The 14,206-nt window shown below is 40.5% G+C and overlaps 1 protein-coding gene across 2 annotated transcripts in view; it reads right to left on the reverse strand.

Annotated features, from left to right (window-relative positions):
• Positions 1-14,206, reverse strand: part of C11H12orf56 (chromosome 11 C12orf56 homolog) — a 109,144-nt gene that overhangs the window by 36,523 nt on the left and 58,415 nt on the right. Inside the window, exons 4-5 of one of the 2 annotated variants that reach the window (XM_025403722.1) lie at positions 7,990-8,398; positions 2,755-2,828 (exon numbers count right to left, since the gene is read on the reverse strand). The exons of the other annotated variant lie outside the window; for it this stretch is intronic. Coding sequence (XP_025259507.1) covers positions 2,755-2,828; positions 7,990-8,398 — 483 coding nt within the window. The remainder of the gene's footprint in view (positions 1-2,754; positions 2,829-7,989; positions 8,399-14,206) is intronic. 2 annotated transcript variants of the gene reach the window in all.

Here is a 14,206-nt window from a genome sequence, read left to right on the forward strand (position 1 = left end):
TGGTTATCCTGAACTGGATACGGTTCATGGAGGAAAGGAAGAATCTATTATATTTTTTCCATTTGTTTGATGATTTGCAGAGTAATGAATTGGTGCCCTATTTTTTTCTAATGTTCCATGTGTTTTATTTCCTTGGAGGTAGGGAGGGAGGGCCCTCTCTCTATCATGCATCGTTATACACTTCTGAATTTTTATATATTCATTATGTTTCAATCATCTCATTTCTTATTTTTTTCTTCTTCTTCTTATATTTTGCTCTTTCACCCAGGCTAGAGTGAAGTGGCGTGATCTCGGCTCACTGCAACCTCCACCCCCCAGGTTCAGGTGATTCTCCTGCCTCAGCTTCCCAAGTAGCTGAGATTACAGGCGCCCGCCATCACACCCAGCTAATTGTATTTTTAGTAGAGATGGGGTTTTGCCATGTTGGCCAGGCTGGTCTCGAACTCCTGACCTCAGGTGATCTACCCACTTCGGCCTCCCAAAGTGCGAGGATTACAGGTGTGAACTACTGCACCCGGCCTCATTTCTTATTTTTTTCTGATGCTCAAGTTGTCCCATCTTTGGTTACTGGGAGCTCCTTCATGGGGGTTCCTGTGCCCTTTACTTAGGGCCCTGTCCTTGCTTTCTGGAATAAACTGTTTCAGACTCATTTTGCGTATGTCCTGCCCCAGACCTAGAATCAGCCATGCCTCTAAGGAACGTTGGTCCCTTTTAGTGGGGAATGAATATGCATCTTTTAAAATTAACTTACTCTCAGCTCATTTACATGACTCTCCAATATCAGCTCAATATCATGACTTACATGATATCAAAATTGCTAACACTGTCAATTCACTGAGTGCTTACTGTTTGCAAAGCACTGTTTTAAGTAAGAAAAAGACCAAGAGTAACAAGGCATAGTCCTTGCCTTCCAGGGGTTCACAATCTAATGGAAGAGAGAGTCACATCACGAGTAACTACTACCATACACAGCCAACCTGTGATAAGAATATAGTAGAACTCTGAAGTCTGGATACAATTCAAACTCCTTAGCCTTGCATATAGGGCCTTTTATGCTCTGTTCTCATAAGTACTAGAGACTACTTATGATCAGTAGTCTCTATCTTATCTTATTTATCCATTCATTCCAGGGTCCCTGCCCTTAAGGAATGTATTGCATAACAGGGCAGCAAATAATGAAACAGGCCATCATAATGCAGACTGGTAAGTACTACAAGATGTGTGAGCAGGCCAGGCGTGGTGGCTCAACTCTGTAATCCCAGCACTTTGGGAGCTGAAGACAGAGGATCATGAGGTCAGGAGTTTGAGACCAGCCTGGCCAACATAGTGAAACCCAGTCTCTACTAAAAATAAAAAAATTAGCTAGGCATGGTGGTGGGTGCCTGTAATCCCAGCTACTCGGGAGGCTGATGCAGAATTGCTTGAACCCGGGAGGCGGAGCTTACAGTGAGCCGAGATTGCGCCACTGCACTCCAGCCTGGGCAACAGAGCAAGACTTTGTCTCCAAAAAAAAAACAAAAACAAAAACAGAAAGAAAAAAAAAAAGTGTGAACATAGGACGTTATGTTCTGGAGTGTCAAGAAAGATTTTCAGAGAAAATGATCAATAAGCTGAGACTCGAAGAGCTGAAGTTATTCAGGAAGAGGAAGAAGAGTACAGTAGTGTTCCAGAAGAGGTGCCATCATGATAGGCTCCAGAGGGAAGAGAACAGGGAGCTTCCTGAGAATTGTGAGAAGTTCATTTGGAGCAGGAGCTTAGGGTAAGAGTGAGGATGGTTACAACAGTTGAGGACAGAAACATAAAAAGAGATGTCATACATATTTTTTGTACACTGTTTAGACTTTCATTTAAGGGCAATGGGAAGCCATTCAAAGGCTTCCTGGGAGGAGTTACATGATCAGATTTGTGCTTCAGAAAGATTCCTCTGTTGTAATGGAGAATGGGCTGAAGAGGAGCAAGAGTGAAGGCAGACAGACCAGCTAGGAAAACACCGTAGGAGCCCAGAACTGAGATAACTGGGCCTGAGCGAGTGGCCATGGAAAGAAGTGGACGTTATTCAGAGATAGTAAAGGAGCAATAAATAAGGCATGCGGTGAGTGGCTGGATGCCGGAAATGGTGAAGGGGAGAGAGGAGGCAAGGGTGACTTCAAGGACTCTGGCTTAGGTGATCTGGGGATAATGACATCATTCCCTGTGTTAGGAAACACAAGAGGAAAGTCAGGTTCCAGAGGGAAGATGCTGAGTTCTCTTTTGAATATATTGACTTTAAGGTTCCTATGAGACATACAGAAGATGTCCAGTGGATACTTGTGTTTGCGGACTTAACTGTCAGGGCAGGCAGTTGAGGTAGAGATATAATTGTGATAGCCACACATACAACACAGAGTTAGGGGAGGCAAAGAGGGTCGGGCGCGGTGGCTCACACATGTAATCCCAGCACTTTGGGAAGCCGAGGCAGGAAGATCACCTGAGATCAGACCAATCTAACCAACCTGGCCAACATGGCAAAACTCCTGTCTCCACTAAAAAATACAAAAATTAGCCAGGTTTGGTGGCAGGCACCTGGAGTCCTAGCTACTCAGGAGGCTGAGGCAGGAGAATCTCTTGAGCCCAGGAGGTGGAGGTTGCAGTGAGCCAAGATTACGCCACTGCACTCCAGCCTGGGAAACAGCGAGACTCAGTCTCAAAAAAAGGAGAGGCAAAGAGGAGAGAAAAATCCCCCATGGAACTTTATCATACATCATCACTTCTTACCTATATGGCTTTTGACTTCCAATAGCGGGACTGAACTCACTAGCATAGAAGGGATCTTGTAAAAGGGTAGCTTTCTGAAAAAGGAAAAAGTAGAAATTGTTAGAATTTTTATTTACTGAAGATCAATTCCCCCTACCTTTAGTCAATATTATATATCTATTCTTTAAGCCCTCCTATAGTACACGATTTGTTTATAAAGCTCATTCAAGTGTTTCACAATACCACAGGGAATTTTTTCTTATCTAGTTTTTTAAAAGTTTTAAATATAACACTTGCTCATTATAAAATGAAATCATTTATCAAAATCACACAGTTTAGATAAAGTAAAGGATAAAGGTTCTCTATTTTTCCCTACCCCTTCCATCCCACTATGCAACGTGTCTGATCATGGAGCCAGGTGCCATGGCTCGCACCTGTAATCTCAGCTACTTTGGAGGCTGAAGCAGGTGGATCACATGAGTCCAGGAGCTGGAAGCTGCAGGGAGTTATGATTGTGCCACTACACTCCAGCCTGGGCAACAGAGCAAGACCTTGTGTCTAACATTTTTTAAAGTATCTATCATCTGTTTGATTTAGGACCTTCCAGGCATATAAAGACATATGAATTGAATTATAAACACATAAATTTATAGTATTTATAGATTTTTATAATATATATTTAATCCTAAATTATATCACATATATTAATCTGGAACTTGATTTAACTTAATATATGGTGGATGGTTTTTCATGTCTGTGTATATAGATTTTCCAATTGATGGCCCGGCGGGTGGCTCACGCTTGTAATCCCAGCACTTTGGGAGGCTGAGGTGGGCAGATCATGAGGTCAGGAGTTCGAGACCAGCATGGCCAACATGGTGAAACCCTGTCTCTACTAATAATACAAAAATTAGCTGGGCATGGTGGCACATGCCTGTAATCCCAGCTACTCGGGAGGCTGAGGCAGGAGAATTGCTTGAACCTGGGAGGCGGAGGTTGCGGTGAGCCGAGATCGCACCATTGCACTCCAGCCTGGGCAACAAGAGCAAAACTCCGTCTCAAAAAAAAAAAAGATTTACCGATTTACTTCAATTTTTTTTTTTTTTTTTAAGGAGACAAGGTCTCACTCTGTCACCCAGGTTGGAGTTGAGTGGCATGATCATACCTCACTGCAGCCTCAAACTCCTGAGCTCAAGCAGTCCTCCTGCCTCAGCCTCCTGAAGAGCTAGGACTACAGACATGTTCTACCATGCCAGGCCAATTTTTCACTTTTTATTTTTTAGTGGGGATGGGGGCTTGCTATGTTGACCAGGCTGGTCTTGAACTCCTAGCTTCAAGCGATCCTCCCTTCTGAGCCTCCCAAAGTGCTAGGATTACAGGCATGAGCCACTGCATCCAACCAATATCAATCCTTTTAATGATTATTTAGTATTCCATAGCATAGATATACAACACTTTTATTAACTATTTCCTTATTAATGGAGTTATTCTTCCTTAAATCTTTAGTGTTGCCATTTCTCATTTATTCTGGGTCCTTAAAATAGACATACAGTGTTCAGCAATTTCTCTAAATAATCTTTTATTTATGTTGAAGTTTAAGACATGTCAGAGGAATTTCTGAAATGTTGCTGATTTGACACTGCAGACAAGCTTTTTTTTTTTTGAGATGGAGTTTCGCTCTTGTTGCCCAGGCTGGAGTGCAATGGCACGATCTTGGCTAACTGCAACCTCCACCTCCCAGGTTCAAGCAATTCTCCTGCCTCAGTTTCCTGAGTAACTGGGATTACAGGCACCCACCACCACGGCCAGCTAATTTTTGTATTATTAGTAGAGACAGGGTTTCACCATGTTGGCCAGGCAGGTCCCAAACTCCTGACCTCAGGTGATCCACCCGCCTCAGCCACCCAACCTGTCTTGTGCTTAATATCAGAGTGGTGTATTGGGTGGATGGTGGCAGGGGAGATATGTGCTTTTTCTTACTACTTTTGTCATTGTTCTACTTTTTTTTTCTTTTTTTTTTTTAAAGCAGCCTTTCTTCCCTCTCCAAATATTTATGTTTTCTTTAAATCCAGAATTTTAATTTGGGGTATCCCATATTTAGCTTTGTAGCAGCTATCTTCACAATGTATACAAGGCAAATTACCACATTTCATCTTTACAAAATTTAAGGCGCTTAACAACCCAGGTGTAACTATTTTTGGTGAATGTTACAGATAAAATAGATTATGGAAGGAGGCTCAGCTCTTTGGAAATCCTTAAAATCAGGATGAGTGCTGGTAATTTCTAATTAGATGGTTTGGGTTAATTTTATGTAAAAGTACAGGGAAAGTTAAAATGTCTAATATGGCCGGGCACAGTGGCTCACCCCTGTAATCCTAGCACTTTAGGAGGCCGAGGCAGGCAGATCACCTGAGGTCAGGAGTTCAGGACTAGCCTGGTCAACATGGCGAAACCCTGTCTCTACTAAAATACAAAAATTAGCCAGGCATGGTGGTGTGTGCTTGTAATCCCAGCTACTCGGGACGCTGAGGCAGGAGAATCACTTGAACCCGGGAGGCAGAGGTTGCAGTGAGCCAAGATCACGCCACTGCACTCCAGCCTGGGCAACAACAGCGAAACTCCATCTCAAAAAAAAAAAGAAAAAAAGTGTTTATATTGAACTAGAAGCTTATTGTTAGTAGAATGAGTTCTAACTTGATTTCTCACATGTGAAATATTTGGTTATTCATTTTCCATCTTTCAAGGGAGAAGTAGAACATTATTGTAATTTTTTAACTTATTTTATTTTTTTTAAATTTTATTTTATATATATTTTTTCAGACAGTCTCACTCTGTTACACAGGCGGGAGTGCAAGTGGCACAATCTTGGCTCACTACAACGTCCACCTCCCAGGCTCAAGTAATCCTCCTCTCAGCTTCCCAAGTACATGCACACCACATGCCTGGCTAATTTTTAGTATTTTTTGTAGAGATGGGATTTCACCATGTTGTCCAGGCTGGTCTCGAATTCCTGAGCTCAGGCAATCCACCTGCTTCAGCCTCCCAAAGTACTGGGATTATACGCATAAGGCACCATGCCTGGCCTTACTTTTTATTTTAAAGATGGGGTCTTGCTTATTGCCCAGGCTGGCATGCAGTAGTGTACAGCAGAGCTTCTAACTCCTGGGATCAAACGATCCTCCTGTCTCAGCCTCTGGAGTAACTAGTACTGTAGGTGCATGCCACCACACCTGGCTAAGAGAACGTTATTTTCAATGAGAGTATCTACCAACTCATAAAGATAGTCTTCCTCCACCCACATTTATTTCAACGGTCATAGAAAAAAAAAATCGGACTACCTAGATTCAAATCCCAGCTCTACACTAGCTATGTGGCTTTGCATATATCATTTAATTTCTCTGTGCTTCAACTTCCTCATCTATAAATTGAGAATAACAGTCCTACCTCATAGGGTTGTTGTAAAAATTAAACAAGTTAATATCCATGAAGCATCAGGCTCCATTCTATTGTTATTATCTAGTAGGAAATTAACAATAGATATTAGTTATTGTTATTGCATTTATTATTGCAAAGACTATTTATAGCTTAGCAGGTGATGAGTTCGCCAGCCTGAGTGCTCCAACCATGTGTCTGCTGCGTAATTTAAAAGTAGTGCTAAAACCTGAAGCTGGGCAATTCAGGGAAGCACAAACAGTTATTTTGAAGTATTCACATAGATCTTTTAAAGTCAGTTAAGTTTTCATTTTTCCATTAGAATATATGAGATCTTTTTTTAATAGACCAGAGTTTTCCTCTATTTGTAATTTGTTTACATTTTTAATTTGAAGAAAGCAGTTTAAAAATTTAGAAAGGAATTTTAAATATTTGAAGTCTTCCAAACAGTGGTATAAGAAAAAAATTAAGGATTGTCTTGTAATCTTTCATAATTTTAGCCATTTATAAAACCCTGGCTTCCTAGTTTCTTCTGACTGAAACAGCCCTTTATAATTATTATTATTATATTGAAAGATTAATAATAAAAAGTATATACTACTGAAGATAAAGGGATTCTGTTACTCTTTTAATAATTACTTATTTTTTACATCGATTCTAATAAAAAGGTCCCTAAATGGGAGTTCTGACTCTGTCCCTAAAGTTATATGTTGTGTTTCGGAGAGGCGTGGTAGCTCACGCCTGTAATCACAGCACTTTGGGAAGCCAAGGCAGGTGGATCACCTGAGGTCAGGAATTCGAGACCAGCCTGATCAACATGGTAAAACCCTTTCTCTACCAAAAATACAAAAATTAGCCAGGCTTGGTGGTGGGCACCTATAATCTCAGCTACTCAGGAGGCTGAGGCAGGAGAATCAGTTGAACCTGGGAGGTAGAGGTTGCAGTGAGCCGAGATCACACCACTGTACTCCAGCCTGGGCAATAAGACCAAAACTCCATCTCAAAAAAAAAAAGAAAAAAAAAAAATTGTGTTTCAGTTACCTCGTTTGTAAAATAAGGACTTAGCCTAGTGATCTCTAGATAAATGTATCTGATCCTATAACAAGGTCTCCCCCATCAACCCACTTTTAATAGCACAGCTAAGTAATACTGACAACGTCGAACCTTACCTGAGGTCTTTGTCACCCCAGCAACTGCAAAAGACCACCTGCTCACACATATTCCAAGATAAGACCTGTCTCCCTCCTTCTTCATGACTTCCTTGACTCACCTTACTTACTTGCCTCTACAAAACCCCAGGTGTTTTTTTGTTTGTTTGTTTTGTTTTGTTTTGTTTTTTAAGACAGAGTCTCCCTCTGTTGCCCTGGAGCGCAGTGGCGCAGTCTCAGCTCACTGCAACCTTCGCCTCTCGAGTTCAAGTGATTCTCAACCTCCCAAATAGCTGGGATTACAGGCGCGCGCCACCACATTCAGTTTATTTTTGTATTTTTTACTAGAGACAGGATTTCACCATCTTGGCCAGGCTGGTCTCGAACTTCTGACCTCAAGTGATCCGTCCACCTTGGCCTCCCAAAGTGCTGGGATTACAGGCATGAGCCACCATGCCCGTCCAGAAACTGCTCATTAATGAGCATTTTTCCCTATTGCAATCACCTAAATAAAATCATCTCCTTAATTGTTCAGTACATTTTGTTTTTCAAAATATTATTAAATTCCAAGGCTAAATTTCCAAAATGGGAGGTAAAGGAGGGAGGAGGGCTTATTTACTCTAAAAAATAAAATAAATAAAACTTCAGGTCAAGGTTTACTTAGGGGTACACTTACTATATTATAATTGTTCCATGAACTTTTTAAGTGCAGGAATATTGATGAGGTTGTGGAAATAACATACAAATGAAGTTCTGACTCCTTTTTCTCTAAATTTGAGTTGCTCTGCGAAGGGGAATCTAGGAGGGAATTTCCTAAGTAAAACTCATTTCCGTTCCCACTGCACTTGAAAGGAATTTCACTTATGGAGTTGTTGTGATCTGGAAGTCCCTGGGGTTCTTTTGTGTTTGTTGTGCAAGATGGCTCGCTGACAGCCTTGCCAGTTGCTGGTGCAGACTGAGAGCTCCTCCTGGAGGGGGAAGGTAGGGGTCGAAAGGCACCTTGGCCATGAAGGGACAGTTTTTGGACGCCTGGACGAGGACAGAGAGTTGAGTTCGTGGACGGTGTACTGCTCTCCTGCTGGTCCCTGTCAGGTAGAATTTAGTGTTAAACATGACATGCAAAATTGCACAGTAAGCAACAAAGAGAACTGGTAGTTTAAGACTCTGAACACAAAAGTTTTCTCACAAAAGGATTGCTCGTTAAAACAAGGAAGTCATTTCACCTCGCTGGTAATAACCCATTGACTAGAGGAGATAGGATACTGCAATCTTTTGGTATACTTTTGTGTTTTCAGAAATAAACTGTATTTCTGAAATACATTTTATTTCATATAATGAAGCACTTTGTATATTGAAAGCATTGTGCCTGTCCTTCATGGAGCCCTGATATTTCCACTGAAAGGACTTTTTCATTCTAGTTTTGAAACCTAACTGTCCTTTAATTGTACATTGCTAATGGATCCTATAAAGAAAAAACTATTCAAATAGGGATATGAAGAGAGGGGTTTTGTTTGTTTATTTGTTTGTTTGAAACAGGGTCTCACTCTATCACCCAGGCTGGAGTACTGTGGTACGATCTGGGCTCACTGTAACTGCCACCTCCCAGGCTCATGTGATCCTCCCACCTCAGCCTCCTGACTAGCTGGGACTACAGGTTCGTGCCACTGTGGCCAGCTAATTTTTGTATTCTTTTGCAGTGATGGGGTGTCACTATGTTGCCCAGGTTGGTCTCAAACTCCTGGGCTCAAGTGATCTGCCCACCTCCAGCTCCATCTCCCAAAGTACTGGGATTACAGCCCTGTGCCACTGTGCCTGGCCTGAGATTTTTTTAAATGGTGTTTTCTTTAATTCCCCTCCTGCTAATACTCTTCTGATTTTCCCAATAGCATCAGCACTTTTTTCAGAATCAATGCTGTGTCCTTTACCTTCCCTATTCTCTCCAGCAGACCATGACCTTTCTTTACTTTGCTGCACAAGGAAACACATTAAGGAAGCTTAGAAGTTGCAGAGTTTGGTGAGACCTAAATTCCAATCCTGGCTCTGCCACTTAATGGTTATGTGACCTTTGTTAAACAAAGTTTATGAGAGGCCTTTGTTTTCAACTAGCCTCCTGCATGAGGCCCCAGCAGAACAGACCAAAACAGAAGGGAGTCCCTTGTGCTTAGTACCAGTAATCAAACTGAACTTGGAAACTGACCAGCTTTCCAGAAAAACAGATTCCAGTCAACCTAAGTCAATAATGAAGTAGTGTCCTCTGTTTTAACCCTCTAAGAACAGTAGCTTTGAAACAAGTAATCCAATTTTTGTCTCGTTTCAGCTTGCTTCAGCCTTTCTCTGCCTATAAAGTCAACCTCCTCTGCTCAGCTTTTCAGACCATTTCTCCCAATTCTAGAATCACAAATAAAACCAAATCTATGCTTATTTTGTCTTTGACATCTTAGTGGACCTAGGACTTCATTTCCTAATTTTAAAATAGAAACAATAATAGCACCCATCTCATAAGGTTTCTATGAGGATACATGCAATGAGTTTGCAAAACTGGAAACAATATGTGCAAGCTATTACTATTACCTATATTGCCTTGAGTTGATGGTTTATCTTTTTTTTTATTTCAATAATTTTGGGGGAAAGTTTATCCTTTTACATTAAGTTATCTTCTCTCTCCCATGAGATTAGAACCGCTACGATAGTAGAAAACTACTTTGTTTTGTAGAGATGAGGATCTCACTACATTGCCCAGGCTGGACTTAAACTCCTGTCCTCAAGTGATCCTCCTGCCTCAGTCTCCCAAATTGCTGGGGTTGCAGGCATGAGCCTCTGTTCCCAGCTTGAAATCTCTCTTTCATTTTTATAAACTTAAAACTTTTTTGTAGAGATGGGGTCTCACTATGTTGCCAGGGCTGGTCTCAAACTCCTGGGTTCAAGCAATCCCCCTGTCTCAGCCTCCCAAAGTGCTGAGATTACAGCTGTGAGCCACTGTACCCTGCTCCAACCTATGGTTTCTTAAGTGGAATATTTAACTCATTTATTTTTTAATCTCTCATTTCTTGGTGAATACAGTAAAATTTATAAATATAGCTTTAGAGCAGGCCTCTAAAGTCTGCTTTAGCTCAATTGCATGTACTTTGATATGTATTGTCATTAAGTTCTAAGTATCTTTTAATTTCCTTTTTTTCAGCAGTTTGATCATGATGTGTTTGGATGTGGAATTTTTTTGAGTTTATCTTTTTTGGGGTTCACTGAGTTTCTTGAACCTGTAAGTGTATGTCTTTTGCCAAATTTGGAGAATTTTCTGTCATTATTCCTCCAAATACTTTTTCTTTTCATTAACTTTTTTACATTTAATTAATTAATTCATTACTCTTTTTTAGAGACAGAGTCTCACTATGTTACCCACGCTGGTTTTGAACTCCTGGGCTCAAGCAATCCTCCTGCCTAGGCCTCCCAAAGTGCTAGGATTACAGGCATGAGCCATTGTGCCCGGCTATTCTACTGCGCTATACTTTTTCTCCTCTGCTTCCGAGACTCTGAAGACATGAATACTAGATCTTTCATACTGCCACACAGTCCCCTGAGATTCTGTTTGTCTTTTCCTTCAATCTTTATTCTCTTGTGCTCAGACTAGATAATTTCTGCTCATCTATCTTCAAATTCAATGACTTTCCTCTATCATCTCCATTCCAGCTATTGAGCCATTCAGTGAATTTTTAAAATTTCAGTTATTGCAGTATGTTTTTCATTCTAAACTTTCCATTTGGTCCCTTTTTTTATGTCTTCTGTTTCTCTGCTGAGACTTTCTGTCTTTCCATTTGCTCCAAAGGGGTTCATAATTATTTCTTGGAGCATGGTTATAATAGTTGCCTTAAAGTCTTTGGTTGGGCCAGGCATGGTGGCTTATTTCTGTAATCCCAGTACTTTGGGAGGCTGAAGTGGGAGGATCACTTGAGGCCCAGGAGTTCAAGACCAACCTGGCCAACACAGCAAGGCCCCATTTCTATTAATAAAGAAAAAAAAAATCTTTTGTACTTCAAACATCTGTGTCATCTTGGGATTATTATCTGTTGTCCTTCGTAAAATGTTGAAATTTTCCTAGCTCTCCAAATGTCAAGCAATTTTTATTGCATCTGGGACATTTTGAATATTATGTGATTCTGGGTCTTACTTAAATTCTATGGAGAAGATTGATTTTTTCAAAAATCAGGCAATCAATTGTTGTATGTATTCCATTCAGGATTTTTACTTGCATTCAGTGGGAAAAGTGGAGGAAAGTGTGCTTACTCCAACTTGATCTGAATCAAAAGCTTCTTGATTAATTTCATTAATATCAAAATTAAAATGATATTCAATAAAGACACCACATAGATAAAGCTAACAGATAGCTAACAAAATGGGAGGTGATATTCGGAATGTCTAAAAACAAGCAGATTAATATATAGAATGTACCAAACAATTCTGCTCCTGACTATATATGCAGTGAAAATTTTCAAACAGGTATATAAACGGAAGGTAGGGAGGGACAAAAAGGAAAAGAAGATAGGAATAAAAGGATGGAGGAGAGTAAAGAGGAGAGGAAGAAAGTATATTGATTCTATCTCAATGCTCAATAATTTTTTTATATTTTTATACATATTTGTTAACAGTAATAAACTGAGAAAATTATATTAATATGTAAGAGAATATATCACTGGGCATGGTGACTCATGCCTGTAATCCTGGCACTTTGGGAGGCTGAGGTGGGCAGATTGTTTGAGACCAGGAGTTCAAGACCAGCCTGACCAACATGGCAAAACCCCATCTTTACTAAAGATACAAAAATTAGCTGGGTGTGGTGCCACATGCCTATAATCCCAGCTACTTGGGAGGCTGATGCACGAGAATCGACTGAACCTGGGAGGTGGAGGTTGCAATGAGATCGCACCACTGCACTCCAGCCTGGGTGACAGGGCGAGACTCTGCCTCAAAAAGAAAACACAAAAAATTAGCCAGGCATGGTAGCATGCGCCTGTAGTCCCAGCTACTTGGGGGACTGCAGTGGGAGGATCACTTGAGCCCAGGAGGTTGAGGCTGCAGTGAGCTGAAATCTTGCCGCTGTACTCCAGCCTGGGTGACAAAGTGAGACCCTATCTGGAAAAAAAAAAAAAAAGAGAATATATCTATCTAATATTTTCAGTTTATTTTGAGAAATTTCAAGAAATAAAGACTTAGAACAAATGTTGAAGTCTTTGAATCTTTACTCTTGAGTTTTTAAACACCCTGGATTCATACATTTACACACATAGTATATTTACATAAACACAGGACTTGGTCTTATAATAGAACTAGAACAATCTATTGTATAAGAAATTCTTAGAAAATTAAGAATGGTACCTCATGCCATATTATTGCACAACAGCATTTTTATTTTTTAAATAACACAGTATTACTAGTGAGAGTAGAAAAAGAAGAAAGCCCCCCACGGGCTTGATCAAAGATTCTGAGGATGCTGAATAGTGATTATTCTGTGACTGACCTACTGATCATCAGCAGTAACAAAAGAGCTACGTTTGATAATAATACAGACTCACTATGTGCCACGCAGAGTTTAAGTACCTTATATGTACATGATTTAGCCCTTACATGTCATGCCTGTGGGATAGGTACTATTATGAGCCCTTCCACCTATGAGAAGACTCAAGCCCGGAAAGATTAAATAGCTAGCTTAAGGCAGAGTCAGGATTTGAAGTAGCTCCAGAGCCTGTATGTTTAACTACCATGAGAGATGAATATGCGAGAGGTATTTAAAGGCCTGTTGTTTACTATTACCCTGAAAAGTAATCATACACACTTTATGTAAGTCTGATGTTCCAAGGTAACAACATCCGTCTTGTGACCTGCAGCTTCTCATCATTAGGCCTAAAACATGGCACCTAGGAGATGCTTCAAATCTCTGTACATGATAACGTCCTTTAGTCCTCTACTTAGTGTTTTCTATCCCACCCTGCCTTTTGTTTAGGCTTCTGACTCAAATGTTTAATTACGGAGATGACCGTGCTAGAAAACTATGGGACAGTAGACCCAGCTCCCTCTTCACCCTCTTTGTTTGGAAACTACTTCTCTACACACAGAGCACACAGAAGCTGCCATGTTTTTAAAGACCCTGATCTGTTGGCTGTGATGAACATTTTTCAGCAGTGTGTCATTTACTCAAGCTGGGCAACCAGAGACTTTCTTCAGGATTTAAAAATTCAATATAAGAAAGTGGGTGAGTTAGCCTTTGTCTGGTGGGCGGAAGCTGTAAAATGTGAATTTAAGACAGTCAGTGACTCATTTGCTGCCCCATGGAGGATGTGGTGTTCAGGGAGAGAAGATGCAATTGACAAACAAACATCAGAGAAGGAGACAGGGACCGAGTCCTGCGACACTCAAGCCCCCAGTTCCAGCTGTGTCTAAATTCCGTTCTTACCATTCCTACGTTCCCAGGATTCCATTTCTAAATTTTACTAAGTATTAATACCTTTAAAATAGAACACAGAGCCCAGCAATTCGAATATGCCAGATTAGACTGACAGATAGGTCTATGTCTATGTCTATATCTTTATATATTTCCATTTCTAAATATATCCGTTGAATGAATACTGAATTTCATGAGTTGACCCAGTAATTCCTATAAATTCCCTTTTTAAACCTAAAATGCATTTCTGTCACTTTTAACAGAGTTTTAACCTCCACAGTAACCTAAAACAACTACTGCAAACATTTACTCTTTTTTTTTTTTTTTTTTGCCAAGACAGGGTCTTACTCTGTCACCCAGGCTGGAATGCAGTGGTGTGAGTAGCTTGGACTAGAGGGACATGCTACCAGCCCAGCTAATTGTTGCTTTTTTTTTTTTTTTTTTTTTTTTTTTTTTTTTTTTT

Source organism: Theropithecus gelada, chromosome 11 (assembly GCF_003255815.1).
Source record: "Theropithecus gelada isolate Dixy chromosome 11, Tgel_1.0, whole genome shotgun sequence".
NCBI lineage: Eukaryota > Metazoa > Chordata > Mammalia > Primates > Cercopithecidae > Theropithecus > Theropithecus gelada.